The 21142-nt window shown below is 43.3% G+C and overlaps 2 protein-coding genes across 3 annotated transcripts; both read left to right on the top strand.

Annotated features, from left to right (window-relative positions):
* The first annotated feature begins 1835 nt into the window (after window positions 1-1835).
* Window positions 1836-15716, top strand: dhx16 (DEAH (Asp-Glu-Ala-His) box polypeptide 16). Of its 2 annotated transcripts, none has more exons than XM_030781904.1 (21): window positions 1836-2017; window positions 2552-2769; window positions 2953-3191; window positions 3315-3495; window positions 4089-4145; window positions 4561-4815; window positions 5114-5353; window positions 6875-7066; window positions 7502-7612; window positions 7784-7899; window positions 8621-8831; window positions 9086-9184; window positions 9574-9726; window positions 10002-10142; window positions 10583-10745; window positions 11563-11681; window positions 12108-12175; window positions 12689-12851; window positions 13276-13437; window positions 14395-14568; window positions 15270-15716. In XM_030781904.1, the coding sequence occupies exons 2-21, from the start codon at window positions 2572-2574 to the stop codon at window positions 15396-15398; spliced, it is 3171 nt and encodes a 1056-aa protein (XP_030637764.1). In that variant the 5' UTR covers window positions 1836-2017; window positions 2552-2571; the 3' UTR covers window positions 15399-15716. The 2 variants fall into 2 exon arrangements, with proteins under 2 accessions (XP_030637764.1, XP_030637765.1); XM_030781905.1 differs by having other exon boundaries at window positions 6878-7066.
* A 4242-nt stretch (window positions 15717-19958) lies between these two features.
* On the top strand, window positions 19959-20891 carry rnf183 (ring finger protein 183). Its single transcript, XM_030783019.1, has one exon. The coding sequence runs from the start codon at window positions 19959-19961 to the stop codon at window positions 20889-20891; it is 933 nt and encodes a 310-aa protein (XP_030638879.1).
* The last annotated feature ends 251 nt before the right edge of the window (window positions 20892-21142 follow it).

A 21142-nucleotide genomic window follows, 5' to 3' on the forward strand; every position in this document is an offset into this window, starting at 1 on the left:
TTCAGAACTGGTTTATCATAGTATATTTGCTATGTATTTGAAGATTCCGCAAACATCACAAGAGGTACACCAAGCCAAGTGATAATCAAATGTAGCGTAAGTACATGGGGGACATGGAAGCGCTTGCTGTCACTGCAAATAACACTGTCAGTGACTGCGGCCAAGACAGGCAACAGCTCTGTTCTGTTCTGTTCATTAGGCCAATGTACACAGCACCCTGCGTATCTCTAACAGCAATGGCTCTGTTATCGTTTTTTAGACATTTCGATAGATTTTTCTTTCAGATTCTGTTGGATGACTGTGTTACTCCCAAATATTCCAAAAGGATCAGCAGGAGGAATTTTGTGAGGAGTTTAGTGTGAAATCTGCCACTTTGATGACAATATTCTGCACATCATTGCATCAAGTATTTTAATATATGACCCTGGGGATGATCACCATCTTCTTTAATATAGTGCGTGAGTGTGTGTGTGTGTGTGTGTGTGAGAGAGAGAGCGAGTTAAAAGATTCCAGCCAGCAGTCATTTTGCTTCAGCCTTCGTAGAGTTCTGGCCATGTGGCAGTACAGAGCTTTAGTTATCATGCTTCAGAGATTATGTTGTTTAATCATGACATTGGTTGATGATTTGATCATGGTCAGAGAGGTAATACTTGCATGAATGGTTGTCTGTTTGAACAGAACAGCTTGTATCAACAAGGTCCAGCTCTGGAAATCTAACTGTCTCTGTGTATAGACTTCAGCAGCTGGCAGTTTGTGCTGGAGTGAGTGCTCAGTACAGACAGGGTGATGGAGAGAGATGGTGTGTCACTTTGTGATAGTGATTGCATTCTTTTACCTCAGAAGGTATCAGGGAAAACTTTCCCTTATTGTTAAAATAACTGATAAAAAGCCTGATTAGTCTGTGAAACTTAGCAATGCTTTAATCGATATATATCATTGAATTGAACCGTCACGTGAGATTTGCCCAAGTTTATTCAGTATGTCCTTTCTTTTGATTGTTTCCAGGCAGTTTTAGAGGTTACTAACCTAAACATTCTTTTCCCCTTCCAGTCTTTGTCTTCTGAGTTACTGACATCTACCCTTTCACTATGTTCTTCCATCCTTTTGCTGAGTTACCCTTGGTATCCATGGTGATACTGAATATGTTCGACCTCCTGTCTCTCTTAGCCTGTTCTCATTCAGCATGTAAACCCCTCAACCAATAAAAAAAGCCAGATATTTAGCATTGCCTGCTCCTCTGGTGTGTCTCTCTCCCTAACTCATCCAGCACTGACATACCGATGTCTGATCAAAATGCTGCCTATTCATACTCCACATGAACTCCCCCACTTCCCTACAAAGTGCATATGGAGCCATTGACCCTTAGACAGGTATTTACTGAGCGAAACTCATTCTGATCCACACCAGTTCTCTTTGGTGACCTGTTGGTCATCTCTTCCTGCATTGCCATGTTAGCAGCTGTGAAGACACAGGTGGTAAACTTCTACAAGACTTCAGTGTGCTACAACCCTGATCTCACGTGACTTTAAATCATCTGATAGACAGCTCGAGTGACGGTCCTCGATAGTTCACGTTTCAGTGTCTGCAAAGCTTTTGAATTCTGGATGGCCACCAGTTCCTGTTTAACTATAAATCCCCTCGGGACTCTAAACCTATGTACCTCTATTCATATAGGCGAAAACATAGAAATGTTAATCAAAGATAAATATTTGCCACCTTGTCGTATTTGAAAGATGAAATAAGGACTTTTACGTTGTTTTTTCCTTAGCAGTAGACGACCCGGAAGTAAACTCGAAACTTCCTGAATAATGGCCGTAATGAAAAGTCGTGTGAGTAATGTTGGTTACACCGTTGAGAGTAGAACTATTTAATTGACGTGACACAAAAATTAGCAAAAATACTCGTTGTGCCCCAAAATGTCGATTGGTAGAGTTTTTACGATAGCCTGTGTTTAGGAGGGAATAGCATAGCAATTTCAAGTTGGTTAACTTAGGCTACCGCAACAACTGTAAACAAGGTAAGTTAATGTTTTGTTAACACGTGTTTCTTTTGCACTAATGACTAAATTAGCAAGTGTTACTGTCAGGTTCTTAGTGACATATTTCATATTATAGATCTGTCTTTGAGAATGAGAGGGAAGCTGAGTGCATTTGCAGCTAAATAGCTAGGCGGTAAAGAGTACAAGGCACTGACAACGTCGAGAAGACGTTATTTGTAGTGTCTCAGAGCACAGCTATATAAGACAGTTATAGGTATACGTTTGTAGCTGATGTTTTGTCAGGTTGTACTATACACTATAAAGTAACTTTGCAATTAGCGATGAAGTTAAGTATTTCTTTTAGAGTTAAAACCTCGCATCTTTTGACTCTTGAGATGCGGTCTGTATTTTTAAGATACACTTACCTAACGATTTACCTGAAGAAATAATTCTGCTCTACACTAATGCGTCTGGCAGCGTTTTCGTTCCATATTATATTGTAGTCTGTTGATGATTTATTCAGTAAGCCACTACTTACATCTGCTCTGATAATATACGTCCTTTGTTCTACAGACAGATCTTCTCACCTCGCCATGGCGAATCTGGAGCAGTGGGTTAATGACCGTCTCCATGACATCCTGGGCTTGAGTGACAAGTACGTTGCCCAGTTCATGATAGGCCTCGCACGAAAGTCAGCTGGACCTCAGGACTTTATCGGTCGCCTTCAGCAAACGGGAACTATCGACATTGACCGGAGAGTAACGGCATTTGCGGAGGAATTGTACAACAAGGTTTAGTTTTTTGTTTTGTTTTTTGTCTCCCACAATGATTTATCTTTATTACTTTAGTGCACAGTAGTCCTACTTTAAATATCCTTATTGGATTCATTTAGGAGTATGATAAAAATGTGTCTGTAATATTTTAGTTGTGGTAGATGAATGACTGCTTTTAACACTTATATGTTTTTTGGTTAGGTTCCGAAGAAGCAAGTGGTTGCAAAACCCTCCCGTGCAGTGGAGCAACAGGTGATAGAAATGGAGAGAAAGAACAGAACCTACACTCTTCTGGAGGATAGTGAGAGCGATGATGGGGCAACCAGAGAAAAGACGAGAGAGAAAAAAAGCAAAGAGAAGAGCCGAGATAGGAAGAGGAAGCACCTCAGACAGAAAAGAGATGAGAGCCCTTCGTCCAGTGAAGAAGAGATGAAGAAGAGGTGAGATATGATAGCCTGTCACATGGGGGAAAAGCAGCCCAAATTGAACTTGTATTTTTGGTAACAGTCTCTTACTCCTGTGCTTAGAGATTGATAACTACTATTTGTGCTTATATTGTTTAGTTCCAGAGGAGCTGTAGAAGAAAGCAAGCGAGCTGTGAAGGAGGAGGAAGAAGAGGAGGAGTGGGAGAGAGAAGAGAGAGAAAGACTACAGGATCTGCAAGAGAGGGATGCCTTTGCTGAAAGAGTGAAGCAAAAGGACAAAGACAAGACAAGAAACATCATGGAGAGGTCTGATAAAAAGGTGAGAGGTTTAAGATAGGCTGAGCAGATTTGTATTGTGGGAAACTTCAGAATGAGAGCAGCACTAACAGACTGTGTACTATTGTGTAAGTGTAGGTTGTGAACATCAGTTTTCATGTGTCACGTTTAATATGTCTGGAGGACAGACTACACATTCAGTGGCCACTTTATTAGGAAGACCCAGTCTGCTCTGGTGAGACCCGGCTTTGGCTTTAGAGCAGCACGAATAACTTGGCACATGGGTTCTACAGGATGTCCGGAAAACTCCACAGGGACGCTGCCATGCTGTGTTTTGAATGGCGGTGCTCCACACAAGCTGCTTTCATTGGGTTGAGGTCTGGGGACTGCACAGGCTACAGAGGAACAGTGACCTGTCAGTCATGTCTCTGGAGCTAATTTGAGACAGCATGCGCTCTGTGACGTGACACATGTCCTGGCTGAAGTATCCATGGGTGGCATGTTTCAGTGTGAAGGGGCATGAAGGGATGCACTAAGTTGGCATCAGTGCTCAGTTGTCCCCATGTATTCTTTGTCTGCTTTATATCGTAGTGATTGTAACAGGTGAACTAATATATTCACTGATCTGTTTCCCAGGCTTATGAAGAGGCACAGAAGAGACTGAAGATGGCTGAAGAGGACCAGAAAAAAATTGTATGAATTTCTCACTTGCATGTTTTAATGTGACAGAATTGTAATTAAAAATTCTACATTTGTTTTTATCTTGATCACTGTACCAATTACTTATATGTTTCTGTTGTGATACACATTGTGACAGAGTTTTTCAAGGACCAGTAGATCTAACTGAAATGTGTTACATGTGAAATGGGATAATTTTTTTTAAACAGACACATGTCTCAGAATGGCAGAATACAAACTGTAATGGAACACTTTACCAATGTACTGAATCCTAAGAACATTTTCTGAACATAAACTACTCCTAGTTTATCTATGAAAAAAAAAAAAAAAAGTGGTGGTTTGATTGAAAAGGGGGCAGCGTGCTGGCTTGCTGTTAATGTTGGTGTCTTTTTTTCTCTCTCTCTCTCTCTCTCTCTCTGTGTGTCTCCAGCTCCCAGAGCTGAGGAAGAAGTCGCGTTGGGAGTACCTGGCCAAGCGGGAGCAGGAAAAGCTGGAGGATCTTGAGGCTGAGATCGCTGATGAGGAGTTCCTCTTCTCCTCCGACAACCTCACCGAGCGGGAGAGGAAAGATCTGGAATACAAGCGTCAAATCCGAGACCTGGCACGGGATTATAAGAAAGCCGGAGCTAAGGAGCAGGAGGAAAGGAAAAACAGATACTACATGCCTGAGGAAGTCAGGAATAAGGTAAAGAGAACGGCTGAAGTTGTAGTTTGCCCACTATGACTGACTTGTAGTTGGTTTTACTCTGTGAATATTTCTGAGGGACATGCAGATTCTCTAGGAACTTGACCATTGCACCCTGTTTGATGGGCACTCTTGCGGCTAAAAACTCGGTTTGGTGATAACACCTGCCCTCTATAGAATTCATGAACGGCTAACGTCACATATTTTGATATGTTTGGATCTTCTTAACATTCTCTTTGCCATACCACTCCTTTCTGTCCTCCCCTTCTTCTTGTTTCCACTCCTCCTCCTCGTCCAGTCTGTCCCTCAGAGGGACATGGAGATGGAGTTTGAGGATGGGCCGCGTGAGGGAGGAGGAGAACAGGGGCGCTGGGAGGAGGCCCGTGTCGCCACGGCCACGCTGCATTTCGGGGCCAGAGAAGAGAGGGAGCGCCGAATAAAGGAAGAGAAGGAGAAGTACCAGCTGGTGCTGGAGGAGGAGGAGATGATAAACTTTGTGAGCAGTGCCATTACCATGAAAGGAACTCTGTCTGAGAAGGTTGGTTTTCTTTCTGTTTGCATTCAGCATTGAGCACTGTGCTGTTTGGTGTGTATCGGCCAGGTACTGGCTGGGCCTGTGTCCTCTCCACCGTTACCGCAGCGTTCACTGTCTTTAGAAACTTGACTGGAATGTGCAGAGTCAGTCACCTTCTATCTACTCATTCTGACATGCCCAACGTCGGCCCAGTCACACGTGACAACACATATACCCCTTTTCCACTGCCCCGGTGCCGGTGCCTGATCGAGCACCGGGGCCGCGCTTTTCCACTGACAAAATACTGGTGCCGGAGCCCGAAAAGCTGGCACCGGCACGGCACCACAGAATTGCTGGTCCCAAAAGTTGGAACCGCTGACGTCAGAGGCTATGCAAATAAAAACCATGCGAGAACCAATCAGTTCAGCGTTTGATGTGTTTGGTACGTGACGTTCTCTAGAGAGGCGGGAGTAACGAAAAACGTCTGACCAAGTAGCGATAGGCTAAAGGATATTTATAGCATGAAAATATGTATATGATTAAAAGATGTATGCGCAACAATTTGTGTCTGCATCAATACGGGCTGTTGTTTACATGTTACATGAACGTAGTCAAACCCAGAGTGGTAGAAAAAGACACTCTCTCTCTCGGCTCCGGCTGGTGCAAACCACTGCAGACCTTCATTTAAACACTCGTTTTAACTTTTGAGCTAGGTGACAGACTTACTATTTTCATTCATTTTGCCCGCAGAACGAAAAGTTATAGGGCAAAATTCGTGAGGTGTTTCGCTGTGTAGAAGCCTAGCGCAAAAGTAAATTTATAAAAGCAAGCAGATGTGTTCTGTCCGACATTATTTTTTCCCCACGGAAATTACCCAAACTTTCGCTATGTAGCGTTCGGTTCCCAAACCTGTGGAAATGCGGGCCGGTTCTCAAAAGGCACCAAGGCAGCACTGGCTCCGCACCGGCACCGGCACGGGCGCCAGCACCGTCGTAGTGGAAAAGAGCTAATTGTCCAGCCTCAGACCAGTTATTTAGGGGAGAGACTGCAAGCAAGAATCTCTACTCATCTCTGGAAAATAAAGTTAACCCCTCAGAGCCGTTTTGGCTCAGCAATGGAAAGGGTCAAATAAACGCTGTTTATTTCTTTTGACATGTTCTAAAGACTTGTCTGAAAGAGTCATGTGTGTCTCCCATTAACATTGTAAGGGAACACAGAAACAGAAATGAAAGTTTTAGAGAGCTGTCTCAAGAGGGCGCCATTTCTCCTGTGTTTTGCCTGAGAAAAAGCAACAGGCCGGTCTGAATGTAGAACTGATGTGTGAGACACGTGTTAGGGATGGTACTGACAGATGCCAAAAGTGGCTGACTGTATGGAGTGAACAGAGGAACAGAACTCTTGTTCATTTAATGCAATAAAGTTCATTGATTTCTCTGTGTGTGTTTGTGTCTGTATGTGTGTATGTGTGTGTGCATCCCCGTGCACATGCGTATATATCTATTGTATATAAATGTGCATGAATGTGTGTGTGTGTTGTCTGGGCAGGAGGAGCATGACTCCGAGCTGTCTCAGGCGGAGAAACAGAAACTGTCCATACAGGAAGTGAGGAGGAGTCTTCCCGTCTTCCCCTACAGACAAGACCTACTCGCCGCCATCCGAGACCACCAGATCCTGGTCATCGAGGGAGAGACAGGGTCTGGGAAGACCACTCAGATCCCTCAGTACCTCCATGAAGAGGTGCATAACATTTACTGTATCACTGCCATTTAGCCTGCTGAACTGTGCCTTTTAGGCCAGATGAGTGGATGGTCTTTTTTTAGCAAAACTAAACTTATAAAGCGTCAGAGAAAAATAAAGACAGTCGCAGTAAAATCAGCCCATATGGGGTTTGTGTTTTAGACACTTGTCTGGTTACAAGATGATTCTATATATCGTATTTACGTTCTCCTAAATGCTTTCCAAAATAAAAGGTCTTTCGTTATTTGTTTAACACTCTGTGAACATCTACCCATTGTTGTCTTTCAGAGTTATAGAAAAGGTGGCTTGTGTGTGTTTCAGGGTTATAGAAAAGGTGGCTTGTGTGTGTTTCAGGGTTTCAGCAAAGGTGGGTGTGTGTGTGTTTGTGTTTCAGGATTATAGTAAAGGCGTGTGTGTGTGTGTTTTGTGTTTCAGGGATATACTAAAGGAGGGATGAAGATCGGGTGTACTCAGCCTCGCAGGGTGGCTGCCATGTCCGTAGCAGCCAGAGTAGCGCAGGAAATGGGCGTCAAACTGGGGAATGAGGTAACATCCTAATCAAAATCAAACTTCAGCCTTTCAGAAATCCAGCTAGTGCCCAAATAAGGTGAAGTAAAAATTGCTCTAAGTAAATGATACTTCCCTCAACCAAAAGACAGTTTTATGTGAACTGGGAAAGCGGAATGGTTGTGATGTGTTGGTAATTGTCCTTTACAGGTGGGTTACAGTATCCGTTTTGAAGACTGTACATCAGAGCGCACTGTTCTCAAATACATGACTGATGGCATGCTGCTAAGGGAGTTCCTCACTGAGCCTGACCTGGCCAGCTACAGGTAATCTCAAACTGTCCTGTCTTTACTTAACTACAGGCAATGTCAAACTGAAATACCTTTACTTAACTATAGGTAATGTCAAACTGGCCTCTCTGTACTGAACTTCAGGTAGTGTTAAATAGGCCTGTCTTTACTTAGCTACAGGTAAAATCAACCTGGCTTATCTCTACTTGTCTTTTTTTCTAGCCACAGATAATATTAAACTTAACACTCTATAGGTAATGTCCAGCTTACCATTCTGAACAGATAGCGTCGAAATTACCAGTCTACCTGTAGTGTTAAACTCCCCTGTCTATCAAAATAAAACTAATGCTAGACAGGACACATTATAGGTGATGGTGTCAGTAAATGTAGTTGTTTGCTGTGTAAATGATCTAACGGGGTCATGTAAATATTGTAACTCTACCCTGTGTCAATATAAGTTGGTGATTTCTGTGAGAAGACAATGGGTGTTTTTGCAATGTAACTGCAGGAATGAGCTACACAGCTTCAGCTGAAATTTCAGTCATGTCATTTTCCTAATTTGCTTTAACTCAGTGCCCAACAGAACAAATTCTTACTATCTCTGCTGCCATCTAGTGGTCTGTATGGATAACTTTTAACAGGAAAATGTTAGGTGACAATCAAACTTTGTTAGCCATTTGTTTACCAACAAGATATTTTTTCTTTCTGTACTGTTCATTCTTCTCTCTCTCTCTCTCCCTCTCTTGCTCTCTCTCAGCGTGATCATCATAGACGAAGCTCATGAGCGGACGTTGCACACAGACATCCTCTTTGGGTTGGTCAAAGACATCGCCCGCTTCCGTCCAGACCTGAAGGTTCTGGTGGCCAGTGCTACCCTGGACACGGAGCGCTTCTCCTGCTTCTTCGATGACGCGCCCGTCTTCCGCATACCAGGCCGCAGGTTCCCCGTTGATATCTACTACACCAAGGTAAGTTTTGCCTTTTCATCCTTTAGCAATTTAACATAACAAACTTCGAACGGATTCACCAGAAATGCAGTACAATTTACATAGAAGGATATAATGTTGTAATATATGAATCGGTTCATTTCATGGTCGTCTGTCCTGGACAGTTTGGGGTTACTCTGTGTGTGTGAGGTGAAATGAAAACAGTGGTGATGTCATGTGATGGAAGGTTTGCCTTTGTCAGACTGATAAGACGGTTCTGTGTCTCTGTGAGACAGGCTCCTGAAGCTGATTACCTGGAGGCCTGTGTGGTATCAGTGCTACAGATCCACGTCACGCAGCCTCCTGGAGACATTCTTGTCTTCCTCACCGGTCAGGTTAGTCTGCCTGCAACCTTTTCATTCTTTCACTTTCATTCGTCTCTGCATGAGGAAGATTTCCACTATCTGATGTGACCTGAGAACTTTACAGGCATCAGATCTGCCTGACTTTTTTTCTGTCCTTCTTCACAGCCTTACCATACATCATTTATAAACCTCTTATTCATGCAGAAATGACATCATGACTAAAAAAAAAAGAAAAAAGCTTGGAGCTTGATGACAGATGCGGTTGTTAAATGTATCATGTTGTGTAAATGCTGTCTATCTCATTGTTAATAATGCTATCATTTATCATTATTATTTATGCATTATTTACCCTCCCCCGCTCAGCTGTGACAGCTGTGCTTGATGTGTGTCCATGCTGTTCTCCTGTTCTCCTCTAACAGGAGGAAATTGAGGCGTGCTGTGAGCTCCTGCAGGAGAGGTGTCGACGCCTGGGCTCCAAGATCTCGGAGCTGCTTGTCCTCCCCATTTATGCCAACCTGCCGTCTGACATGCAGGCCAAGATCTTTAACCCCACACCCCCCGGGGCACGCAAGGTCACCACACTCAGCTGTGTTTTTCAAACCCAGTCCTCTGGGGGGTGCCATCTCTGTTAAAGATTATTAGAGCAGATTTGACAAAGAGCAATTAGTGAAGTTATAGTTATTAGTTATCAGTAGTAGTAAAGAAATAGTTATTATTATTGGTACATATTGATTGATTGTTTGATGGGTTGGAGTAATAATAGTAATAGCTGGATTAGATTTTCAGTCTCAGTGGGACTCACTGGCATTGTAATCTCAGTCATTTCTGTGTGGTTTCTGTGCTACAGGTGGTGGTGGCGACAAACATAGCTGAAACCTCCCTCACTATCGACGGCATCATCTACGTGATTGATCCAGGCTTCTGTAAACAGAAGAGTTATAACGCCCGCACAGGGATGGAGTCACTCATAGTCACACCCTGCTCACGAGTAAGACGCACGCACACACACATATATGCACACGCATACGTAGGCACACGTACATACACAAGCATGCGCGCGTGCACACACACACACACACACACACACACACAATTTAAAGTTGACCATCTGTCCAACTAGTGTCAAACTAGAGAGCTGACACCCCTAACACTGTTCCAACCCCATCCCTCGGTGTTAATGTACATTTCATGACTGTTCCTGCGGCAATACTGTAAAGCCCACGCTGATTCTCACTGTGACTGCGGGGATATTTTTCAATTTGGTCCCATACCTGCAGATTAGTGTGGAACCCTGTGTTAGTACCACTACCCCTGTTCCCCTGCTCTGCGAAACCTCAGACCCCCTCAGAAATGTGTGTTAAAGTTTCATTTCTTATTGAAATGTCTTTGATGTTACTTGTGCATTTGATTGGATGCTGTGTCATTTAGGCCTCAGCCAATCAGAGGGCAGGACGTGCGGGCCGTGTGGCAGCGGGAAAGTGTTTCAGACTCTACACGGCCTGGGCCTTCAAACACGAGATGGAGGAGACCACGGTCCCCGAGATCCAGAGAACCAACCTGGGCAATGTCGTACTGCTCCTCAAGAGTCTGGGTCAGAACCACACTGTTTAACACAATGTAGTACTTCTTTTAAACAGTCTGGGTCAGAACCACACTGTTTAACACAATGTAGTACATAAAAACAGTCTGGGTCAGAACCACGCTGTTTAACACAATGTAGTACTTCTTTTAAACAGTCTGGGTCAGAACCACACTGTTTAACACAATGTAGTACTTCTTTTAAACAGTCTGGGTCAGAACCACGCTGTTTAACACAGTGTAGTACTTCTTTTAAACAGTCTGGGTCAGAACCACGCTGTTTAACACAATGTAGTACTTCTTTTAAACAGTCTGGGTCAGAACCACACTGTTTAACACAATGTAGTACTTCTTTTAAACAGTCTGGGTCAGAACCATGCTGTTTAACACAATGTAGTACTGCTCCTGAAGAATGTGGGTCAGAACCACACTGTTTAAACACAGTACCAATCCTGTTCTCATTCTCTTCATTACTTCATTACATCATTACTGCAGCATAGTTAATGCTCTATTACTGCACTCAACAAGATATAACTATGGTAAATCTACAAAATTACTGTAGTTCTGGTCAAATGTTGCGTTTGTGCATATGAGACCATGTTCATCAGACCATCATTAAGAAAGTATTTTTGTTTAATATTGTGAGTGGATTTGCATAGCCATCATGTATAGTGTAGTGCAGTTTGTGCTTAATGAAAATGGAGTTTGTTGGGTTTTTTTTTTTTATATGTATAGGATTATATATGGCTTGTCTAACTGAGTGTTGTTCTGTGTGACAGGTGTTGATGACCTGATCCATTTTGACTGATCCATGTTGTTCTGTGTGACAGGTATTAATGACTTGATCCATTTTGATTTTATGGATCCTCCTCCTCATGAAACCCTGGTTCTGGCCCTGGAGCAGCTCTATGCCCTGGGAGCTCTCAACCACATGGGAGAACTCACCAAGGTAACACACACACTCCCTGATGCCTGCGCACACACACTGTCTACTTCCTGCACACTGAATGATTGATTTCCCTTGGGTTTTGGGCCACATGTAATCATATTTGTTACTTACTCAATCTTTGTCACTTCTGATGATTTAAATTTTTTTCATTTTGGTTTTAATGTTTCAAATTACCAAGGAAACCACTTTTTGCAGCATACACACTACACTCGTCACACAGACTATATATGATTAAGAAATTATTCTTTCCATCATGAAATTTCCTAAAAACAATGAAATATCTTTAGAGGCATGAGTCATTGTTTTTCTTTTGAAAGTTGGTTAGCTCTAGTCTCTACCTTGTCAGGTCAAGAGTTTTAGTCAGGCTCTTTCATGAAGGTCATAGAAAGCTGACTGTTATTCCTGGGCTCTTTTTGTTTTGTCCAGTTGGGGAGGAGAATGGCTGAGCTGCCCGTGGACCCCATGTTGAGCAAAATGATCCTGGCGTCTGAACAGTGAGTCTCCATAGTGACACCATGATACCATGACTACACACAGCAATCGTCTGCTCATCATCTCACGCTGTTTTCACTGACAGACAACCAACAGCAACTTCTATACTTTACGTTGATAAAGGCAATAAAAAAACATTATGGGCAAAGTTTGCCAAAATGGTTGTTATTTGATGTTCCAGCGATAGTGGAGGGTAAAAGCATAGAGAAGTCCGTGTGACTGAGGGGTGTGGCATTCTGTCGGTTCTGTACTGTCAGTATACGACTCCTACACAGCTGTGGAAAAACCCCACACACAGAGTGACTCACAGAGAGACATGGATGACCCTGTCCTTATGTGTGTGAGCTGTACACGGTACACATTCCTGAATGTCCCAAAGACAGTCATGTCAGTTATGGACAAGGACATGCCTAAACTTGTAAATGAATGAACAAAAGTATTCTATGTTTTTTTGTTGTTGTTTGTTTGTTTGTTTTGACTCGGGTCCGTGCTCCTCTCCCTGTCTCCTCTCGCAGGTATAAGTGTTCAGAGGAGGTGCTGACCATTGCGGCGATGTTGTCTGTCAATAACTCCATCTTCTACCGACCCAAAGATAAGGTGGTACACGCAGACAATGCCAGGATGAACTTCGTCATCCCGGGAGGAGACCATCTAGTGCTTCTGAATGTTTACACACAGGTAACAGGCGTGTGTGTGTGTCTGTGTTTTGGAAGTTTAGTGGATGCCCTTGGATGAATCACAGGGGTGCGGAAGTGTGTGTTTATGCATGTTTGTTTTTGGTTTTAATAAGATGGGTGAGTGGTTTCAGGGTGGCTGACCTGGATAGGGAAAACGATAAGTGTGTGTCTGTTTATGTTTACTTTACAACCTGTAAACACAAGGTTTATGGAGAGTATTTGTCTAACACGCCTCTTGTCTCTGCTTAAGCTCCTTTAAAAAGGTCAGCTCTGTGTATGTTGTCATAGCTCCATGTAAGTTGAACAACACGGCTGATCTGTCTTTGCCTGTTCATTTCTGGTATAATAAGTCATACAGTGGCTCTTGCTGTATGTTTTGAATGTATTGAGTTGACTGTGAATATCATTTTCTCTGCTGTGTCCAGTGGGTGGAAAGTGGCTATTCTACCCAGTGGTGTTTTGAGAACTTTATCCAGTTCCGGTCCATGAAGAGGGCGCGGGATGTTCGGGAACAGTTGGAGGGGCTGATGGACAGGATTGAGGTGGAGGTGTGCAGCGCCAATGGAGACAGCGCCCCCATCCGCAAGGTCTTACACATGCACACTTATCCCCCCTCCTCTCGGTCTAACCCTGCTGAGTCATCTAATTAACATCTTTAGCACCAAGATGTAGAGAAATGTACACAAATGTAGAAATATAGACCATTGTTTTTCAGTTTAAGTCATGCATAGCTGTGCCACGTTGGTAAAAACAAACAAACAAAAGAAGAAATGCCACACAGCGCACACTCTTTTAATAAGATGCACATATGCACTTTGGCAGAGGATAGTATTGTTATTTTAACACTCTGACTACTGACTACCAAAAATATCTCACAACATTTACATAGTTACACTTTCACATTTTGTCTGCGTGTGTCTCTGTGTGTGTGAGACCAATCCCACATTACACTGCATTACTCAGCAAATCTTCAGCTTCCTCCATCTTTCATTCAGTCTTTCATTCACTCACTCACTCACACACACACACACACACATACACACACACACAGTCTCTTGCTCTCTCTCTCTTTTTCTTTCTTTCTTTCTGACACTGTTCTTTTATTGAACACAGCTTTCTGTGTTCAGGTGACACCCCAGCACACAATGCTCTACACTACAGGAAGAGGAAGAAAAATGTGATAAACAGTAGTGATGTTTTTACATTTAGTCATTTATTCATTTAGTGAAAAGAAACTCTTCCAAACACACGAAATGTTTGAGTTTTGACTGGTTAGATATGAGACACTTGACTGTTTGCTTTATTATATTGTTTTTATGTATACATTTATCCATGGCTGCTTGTGTGGTGCCTATGTTATGATTTGTAATGACTCCATCATACTGTGTCTTTGAGGGAGTCAAATACAGCAATTCCATACTGTTTGTATGAGAGTTAATACGATTTAATGACTCCTTCATACCTTGTGTTTTTGAGACAATCCGTATGGTTCATTGACTCTGTCGTGCAGTGTGTTTGAATCCTGTCTGTCTCCCCTGTCTCAGGCCATCACTGCGGGGTATTTTTACCACACGGCGCGGCTGAGTAAAGGAGGCTATAAGACTGTGAAGCACCAGCAGACGGTCTATGTCCACCCTAACAGCTCTCTGTTTGAGGAGCAGCCACGCTGGCTTATCTACCACGAACTTGTCTTCACCACCAAGGAGTTTATGAGACAGGTCAGAGTCTGGCCTCCTCTCTGTCTCCCTCTCTTTCTCTGTCTCCCTCCCTTTCTCTGTCTCCCTCTCTTTCTCTGTCTCCCTCTCTTTCTCTGTCTCCCTCCCTTTCTCTGTCTCCCTCCCTTTCTCTGTCTCCCTCCCTTTCTCTGTCTCTCTCCCTTTCTCTGTCTCCCTCTCTTTCTCTGTCTCCCTCCCTTTCTCTGTCTCCCTCTCTTTCTCTGTCTCCCTCCCTTTCTCTGTCTCCCTCCCTTTCTCTGTCTCTCTCCCTGCCTGCCTGCACGCTTCTACTCTTTTGTATATTTACCTCTTTTATTCATTCACTCACTTATCCACTCATTCATGTGATCTTTTGTCCACTTGTTTGTTCACTTATTCATTCATTGATTGAGTTTCTTTTCTGTCACTTTATTACCACATACATGCTCTGATACTTGCCTTAAACTCCAGCACTTGGTCTTGCTTCTCTATCAGTTCATGCCACTGGATTTTTTTCTCACTCATTGTCTCTGTTAGGTTGTGGTGTTGGGGGTTTTTCTCGCTCTCTCATTCTGTCTGTTAGGTTGTGGTGTTGGGTTTTTTTTTCTCACTGTCTCTCTCTGTCTGTTAGGTTGTGGTGTTGGGGGTTTTTCTCACTGTCTCATTCTCTCTGTTAGGTTGTGGTGTTGGGGGTTTTTCTCACTCTGTCTCATTGTCTCTGTTAGGTGATTGAGATTGAGAGCAGCTGGTTGCTGGAGGTGGCTCCTCATTACTATAAAACCAAAGAGCTGGAGGACAGCAGCAGTAAGAAGATGCCCCGTAAACAGGGCAAGGCCCGCGAGGAACTGGGCTGAACCAGCAGGCCGCCGAACGAAGGAGAGCGTGTGTCCTGCTGTCTGCAGACCATGCTTAACCACAGGACCTGATTCATGACTCTTTCTTGCATGTGGGACAAATACAGAGAAAAAAAGACCTGGATAAGAAAATGTGTCTTACTTCGTTTGGCCAGACTGTGTTTCAGATATCTTTGGGACGTATTGAGTGCCTGAAACATGAATCTAGGGTAAACATGAATGAGTGTTTGTAGAGTCCTTTGCTTTGGCTGTGAGCCCAGTGAATTCAGTGTCTTTGTGTTAATGTTGTCATGCATCTTGTTTGCTTTATGCAGATCAGTGTAGCAGTGAAAGTTGGAGAGAATGAACTGTGGATGCACAGCACTGAGAATATGAGTCATGTTTGACTTATTCCCTTTTTTTATATTTTGATACTTTTTTTTTTTTTTGCAAACTAAGGTTAAATATTTTGAATGTGTATTTGACCTGGGTTTAGGTGAAAATGTACAGGGAGAAAAAAAACATTATTTTGCTCTTTTCTGTTTGTAAAGGGAAAAAAAGTTTTTAAAAAGTGTGAATTAGCATTTGACTGTTGGTGTGTTGTGTTTGGATCTGGGATACAGTTTTTCAGATCACAGCTGTAGGTTTCTGTCTGGGCCAGCATGTCTGGATAATGATGGAATTTTTGGACGAGAAAGAGAAGAGTCGTAAAGATGAAAATTTTTGATACTCAAATTCACCAAGCAGTGTATGTGGTAAACTGATAGCATGTGAGCGCTTAGCTACATGATTTAACAGTCTGCCAGAGGCGTCAGAGTGTGGCTATGCTAAGTTTGATGCCTCACTGACGGTAGAAAAGCTGTTGTAGAACAGTGGACAGCATCCACTCCTGATGGACACTGGACAGACTCTCTGAAAGGTAGGCTTTTGTGATGTAGCAAGGATACACTGCTAGTGAAACATACCTCAGAAATGATTCAGGAATTAGTGGTGTAAAATAGTTGATACAGGAAGACTGCAACCTGACCTGCTCTTGTTCCAGACTTTCTCAAGAAGTCTGTATCTCTCAGTGGAATCTCCACCTTCTGGAAAGTGCCGAGTCATGACTCCACACAAAGCCTGTTATCCTTTTTCTGTCATACAAATACAGACCAGTATCCCTCCTGTTTGAATTATGTACAGCTGTGCCACGCTTGTGGAAAAAACAAACAAACAAGAAACAGTATAAAACCTACAAAATATTTCATGTTCAACAAAATGCTTAGACACATACTAGTCACTACTCACATGGACAGTGGCAACAGGCAATTAGCATAACAATTAGTGGCAGTGTAATGACACATAATGGATATGGGTGGAGCAATGAAGGTTCTCACTCATTTTTACCTCACTCACACCTCATACATGAACTCATTTACAAGGTTGGGTGGGATTTAGAGAAATCAAGAGAGCACAAATGAAAGAGTTACCTGTTTGATCGCAAAACAGTTTCAGCAAACCACAGATATGAGCCCACTGACCAGTTGCTTCCCGTGGGGGTTGGGACAGCCCGCCCAGTGATGCATGCTGAGGATGGAGTGGTAGCCCACAGCTCTGGTCACTCTGCAGGTTAGTAGATAAAACGGCAGAAAGAAAGGACTGATGTTAATCCAGGTCAAGACCAGTTATCCATCAACATCCCTTGCTGTCAGATCAGTATTTCAGGAAGAGAAATGTTATATCATAAAGGAAGAAAAAAAACACTCTTTAAGCAACTAACTTTATTTTAAAGAACTGTTAGTTGAATGTCACTTGAAAAATATTAGCATTAGACACTCAGTTGTGACCAGGTAGGAGACAATGTTTTTAGTGAGAACTAAAAGCTGAACTAAAGTAGGACTAAAGCCAGGCATACCCAGGACAGCATTGTTTTACAGTGTGAATGCTCTGTGGCACAGATTGCCTCACTGCTTCTCCACCTCGTAAACAAGCGAAGTGAATGTGTAAGTCCTCAGAACGTCCTCTAACACACTCATGACAACACACACGCTGTTCAAAGGTGCCACTGTTAAGTAGTAGCTTAAATAAGCATGTATAACTATTTAGAGACAGACAATATCAGATATTTTTCTTTTTGATACTTTTCACTGTTGTGGCCAGAAAGGATCCTCAGTAAACAACGGTAGGAGGGAACCACGCAGAGAACGGTCTGGATTTTTCCACAGGGGCAGATTAAGACTAGATCAAGGTTTAGTTATTTCATCTTCCTTTGAATCACACACTGTTGTAATGATATTAAGGTGGTGACTTGTTGTTTTGATTAAACAGTACCTAGTGATGTCTGAGTTACAAAGCCAAATATGAATTTACCCATCCCCCCCCCCCCCCCACCCATGCCCTGCCAACTTCACCAGCTGCATTATCACTCCAGCTTGTCTGCACCTGTTTGTGTGTGGTGATGCCTCATCTCCATTGTTCTGAACGTGATCGGGGCCTGGCTCTCCGGATTTTTCCGTGACTTGTCAACTCCTCTCTGAACCTTTTTACACATTGAGATAATGTTTAAGCCACTGTGGCAGTCAGCAGTCAGAAAACACAAACATTCGCAGTCTTTGGCTTTCTCTCAGATACGGGCATGCTACACACTTGAGATCTCATGTGTTCTTATCTGCTCATGGTTCTCACAAGTGTGCGGCTATCTGTGTTTGTGTTTCCTTTTTTTACCGCCTCGTCAGAGTGGTTTGGAGGCCCGGGGGTTTGTGTGGTAAGATCAGGAATGACAGGCATGCTGGATAAGTGTGTAAGCACTATTGTGCTCTACCTAAAAACGGAATTTTCCATGAGTAGAGGTGCTCTTCACTGTCATGCGTCACATAAGTTCACATACATTTACAGTGTTTGGAATGTGTACTGTACATACTGTGTGAAAGTGTGTGTGTGCACGCACCCACAGTTATGAAAATGATCAGCTATTCATTGAATTTAACTATTTTTTACTTTAAAATGTCATACCTCAGATTTCCACCTGTTTCTAGATTTGGACTCAGAGTCTTTCTACGTCTACGTGGATAAAGGCATTTACAGAATTTATCAGCAGGTGTGAAAGAGAATGTAAAGTAATATCACAGAGAAACACACAACAGCACACAGGCCTTTGATAGAGACCCATACACGCATAAAATACAACCTTTTATGTAATACATGCTTCTGTTACCAAGGGGCATGTGCATTTACTTGTGCATTCCACACCAGCAACATGAAACAAGCATTTAAAATGCCACTCCGACTGGTCCAACAGGTTTATGAGATGAGAGGGAGACAGAGAGTGAGAGAGGGAGGGTGGATAGGCAGGTAGATTAAAAATATTCAGAGGAAGAAAGTATGCACAGAGAGGAGCCAAGAGAAGAAGGAAATGAATGTATAAGGAAGTGAGGAGGGGGGACGACTGGAACAGGCGAGGTGTGAAGTCAATTAACTTTACCTGTTTACCTCTGGCTCTTTCAGTCGGACGGCATTGGCAATGAAGTGGACAGCAGTTTAAACTGCTGGAAAATGGCTGGACAGGATCACATATAATTCCACACAACTCTACCTCATCAGGTAAATACAGTTGTTTTCTTTATCATTATCACAAAAAGACTTTCGCTAATATCTGACCAGGTAGGTATAGAACAACTGGACACTACTTTGTGAACACTGCGACGTTGACGTCTGAGTAAGACTAGTGTAGTAACGAGAGCAGGAGTGGATCACACACACCATGTCTGTGTGTTTTGTTTGTGTTATTAAATATTCTTTTACGTGACTTCTGTTTCTCTGTGTGGAGACCTGAGGATTGATGCAGCTTAACAACATTAAAAAAACACAGTTTTACCGAGGACTGATGATTAATAACCTTGTTAATTTTAGAATATGACTGACTGATTGACCTTTTCATTAACATATCGGCAGCGGGTGGTAGCAGCTGAAAGTTTTGATATGTGTGTCATCAAAACACAAAACATTCCTAATGAAGGGCGCTATTGGCAAAGAATGTCATTTTATTCCCAAGGAGCCCTGTTTGTGAGAAATGTTTGAAGCTATGAAAATTCACAAGGATAAAGCAGTGTTACAGTGTCTATTCACAGTAAACCAACCTCTTGCCAGTGGTGTACCAGGAGAGGATGATTTTGACTTAAGGTCTTTGTGCTGTGATTGGAATTTGAAAAGAATTTTCTGTTTTATCTAAGCCTTATCTGCCTCCGCTCAGCTGATTTATAAGCTTGACGGTCTGGTTCAGACACTTTATGAAGAGCTTTATTTTAAAACTTTTTTTTAAAATTCACTCACATTTCTTTCACAAATATGCTTTTTTCTTTTTTTTGTCTCATCAAAAGCAGTTTTTATCCATTCAAAAATGAATTCATCTAGATGCCAAAAACGTATATAAACACACACAAAAAAACAGTCTACAGTTCTGATGTAAGTCATTAAAGAGTCAGTATGTCACTTGCATTACAAACTTAATTCCCTAAGTTGAGTGATCTGATGGTAAGAAATGTTGCTCTCCCACAGGTCTGTCCATTAAACTTTCCCATCTGCTCACTGTGTCCGCCTTTCGCCATGAGTGACAGAAAGGCCAATGAAGGGGGGCAGGGCAGCAAGCCCAGACAGAACGTCAAACCCCAGCTGGATGGGAGGGAGAAGGTTCCGGAGAGGTCAGAGAGACGCAGCAAAGGTCATCGCAGAAGCCGCAGCAGCGACGCCGAGCCACGTGGCAGGAGGAGAGAGAGGGAAAGGGAGCACAGAGAACGGAGGGAGCGAGGGAGGAGCGAGGAGGGGCGTCGCCGTCGCCACGACAACAGTCACAGGGATGCTGGGTACCCTGACGACGACGAGGTTGAGACGGAATGTCCTGTGTGCTTTTGCTCATATGACAACGTGTTTAAGGCACCCAAGCTGCTGGCCTGCGGGCACACTTTCTGCCTGGAGTGTCTTGCTCGAATTAACGTCAACTCACTGGAGCTTAAGTCGCTCTCGTGCCCTGTCTGCCGCGGCCTCACTGAGGTGCCGCACGGACGCGACCTGCCGCACCTCGACAACAACCAGGACGTCTTTCGTCACCTCCCGCCAGAAATGCAGAGGGCAATGTCCGTGCGCTTTAAACGCAGCAAAGGCAAACTAGTGCTCAAGAACCCAAAAACGCAGAGCAGCCACACCAAACACAGCCTGAACCTGCCCAAAGTGAAGAGGTCGGAGGGACAGGAGGAGGCTGACAGAGGTGTTTCCCTGGGGGCGATGGAGGAAGGCATGGCTCCAGTGACCAGCTTGGACGTTGGGAGACCCCCAAACAGGGCCAGGGGTCGCATGCAGAGGATGTTTTTCTCCAATCAGTGCTACTACACTGTGGTGGCAGCCATCATCGCTGTGGTGGTGGCACTGATGCTTGTGGGAATCTTGACCTTCGTAGTCCTTCCCAACGTGCGGCCACAGGGGGGAGACAGACCCCACCGCCCACCCAACCCCCCAAACTTTACAACCCCACTCGAACCATAAAACCTGGTAGCAGAGAGAATTACGGCCAAATACACAGGGTCAGAGGAGCTCGGGTTAAAGAGAAGAAGGCTGGACGCACTGAAGAGACATTTGGCTGTGAGCAGTGCAAACTTCTACATTTTACAAACGGAGTTTACCAAAACAAAGATAAATGAAGAAATGGCACTTCCACAGTCTGTTTTAATGACAAATGTTGACATTATTTTTTTGTTGGAAAGCATTGTTTCATACTGACATTTTGTTTCCACAAC

This window comes from Chanos chanos, chromosome 8 (genome assembly GCF_902362185.1).
Source record: "Chanos chanos chromosome 8, fChaCha1.1, whole genome shotgun sequence".
NCBI classification, from domain to species: Eukaryota; Metazoa; Chordata; class Actinopteri; order Gonorynchiformes; family Chanidae; genus Chanos; species Chanos chanos.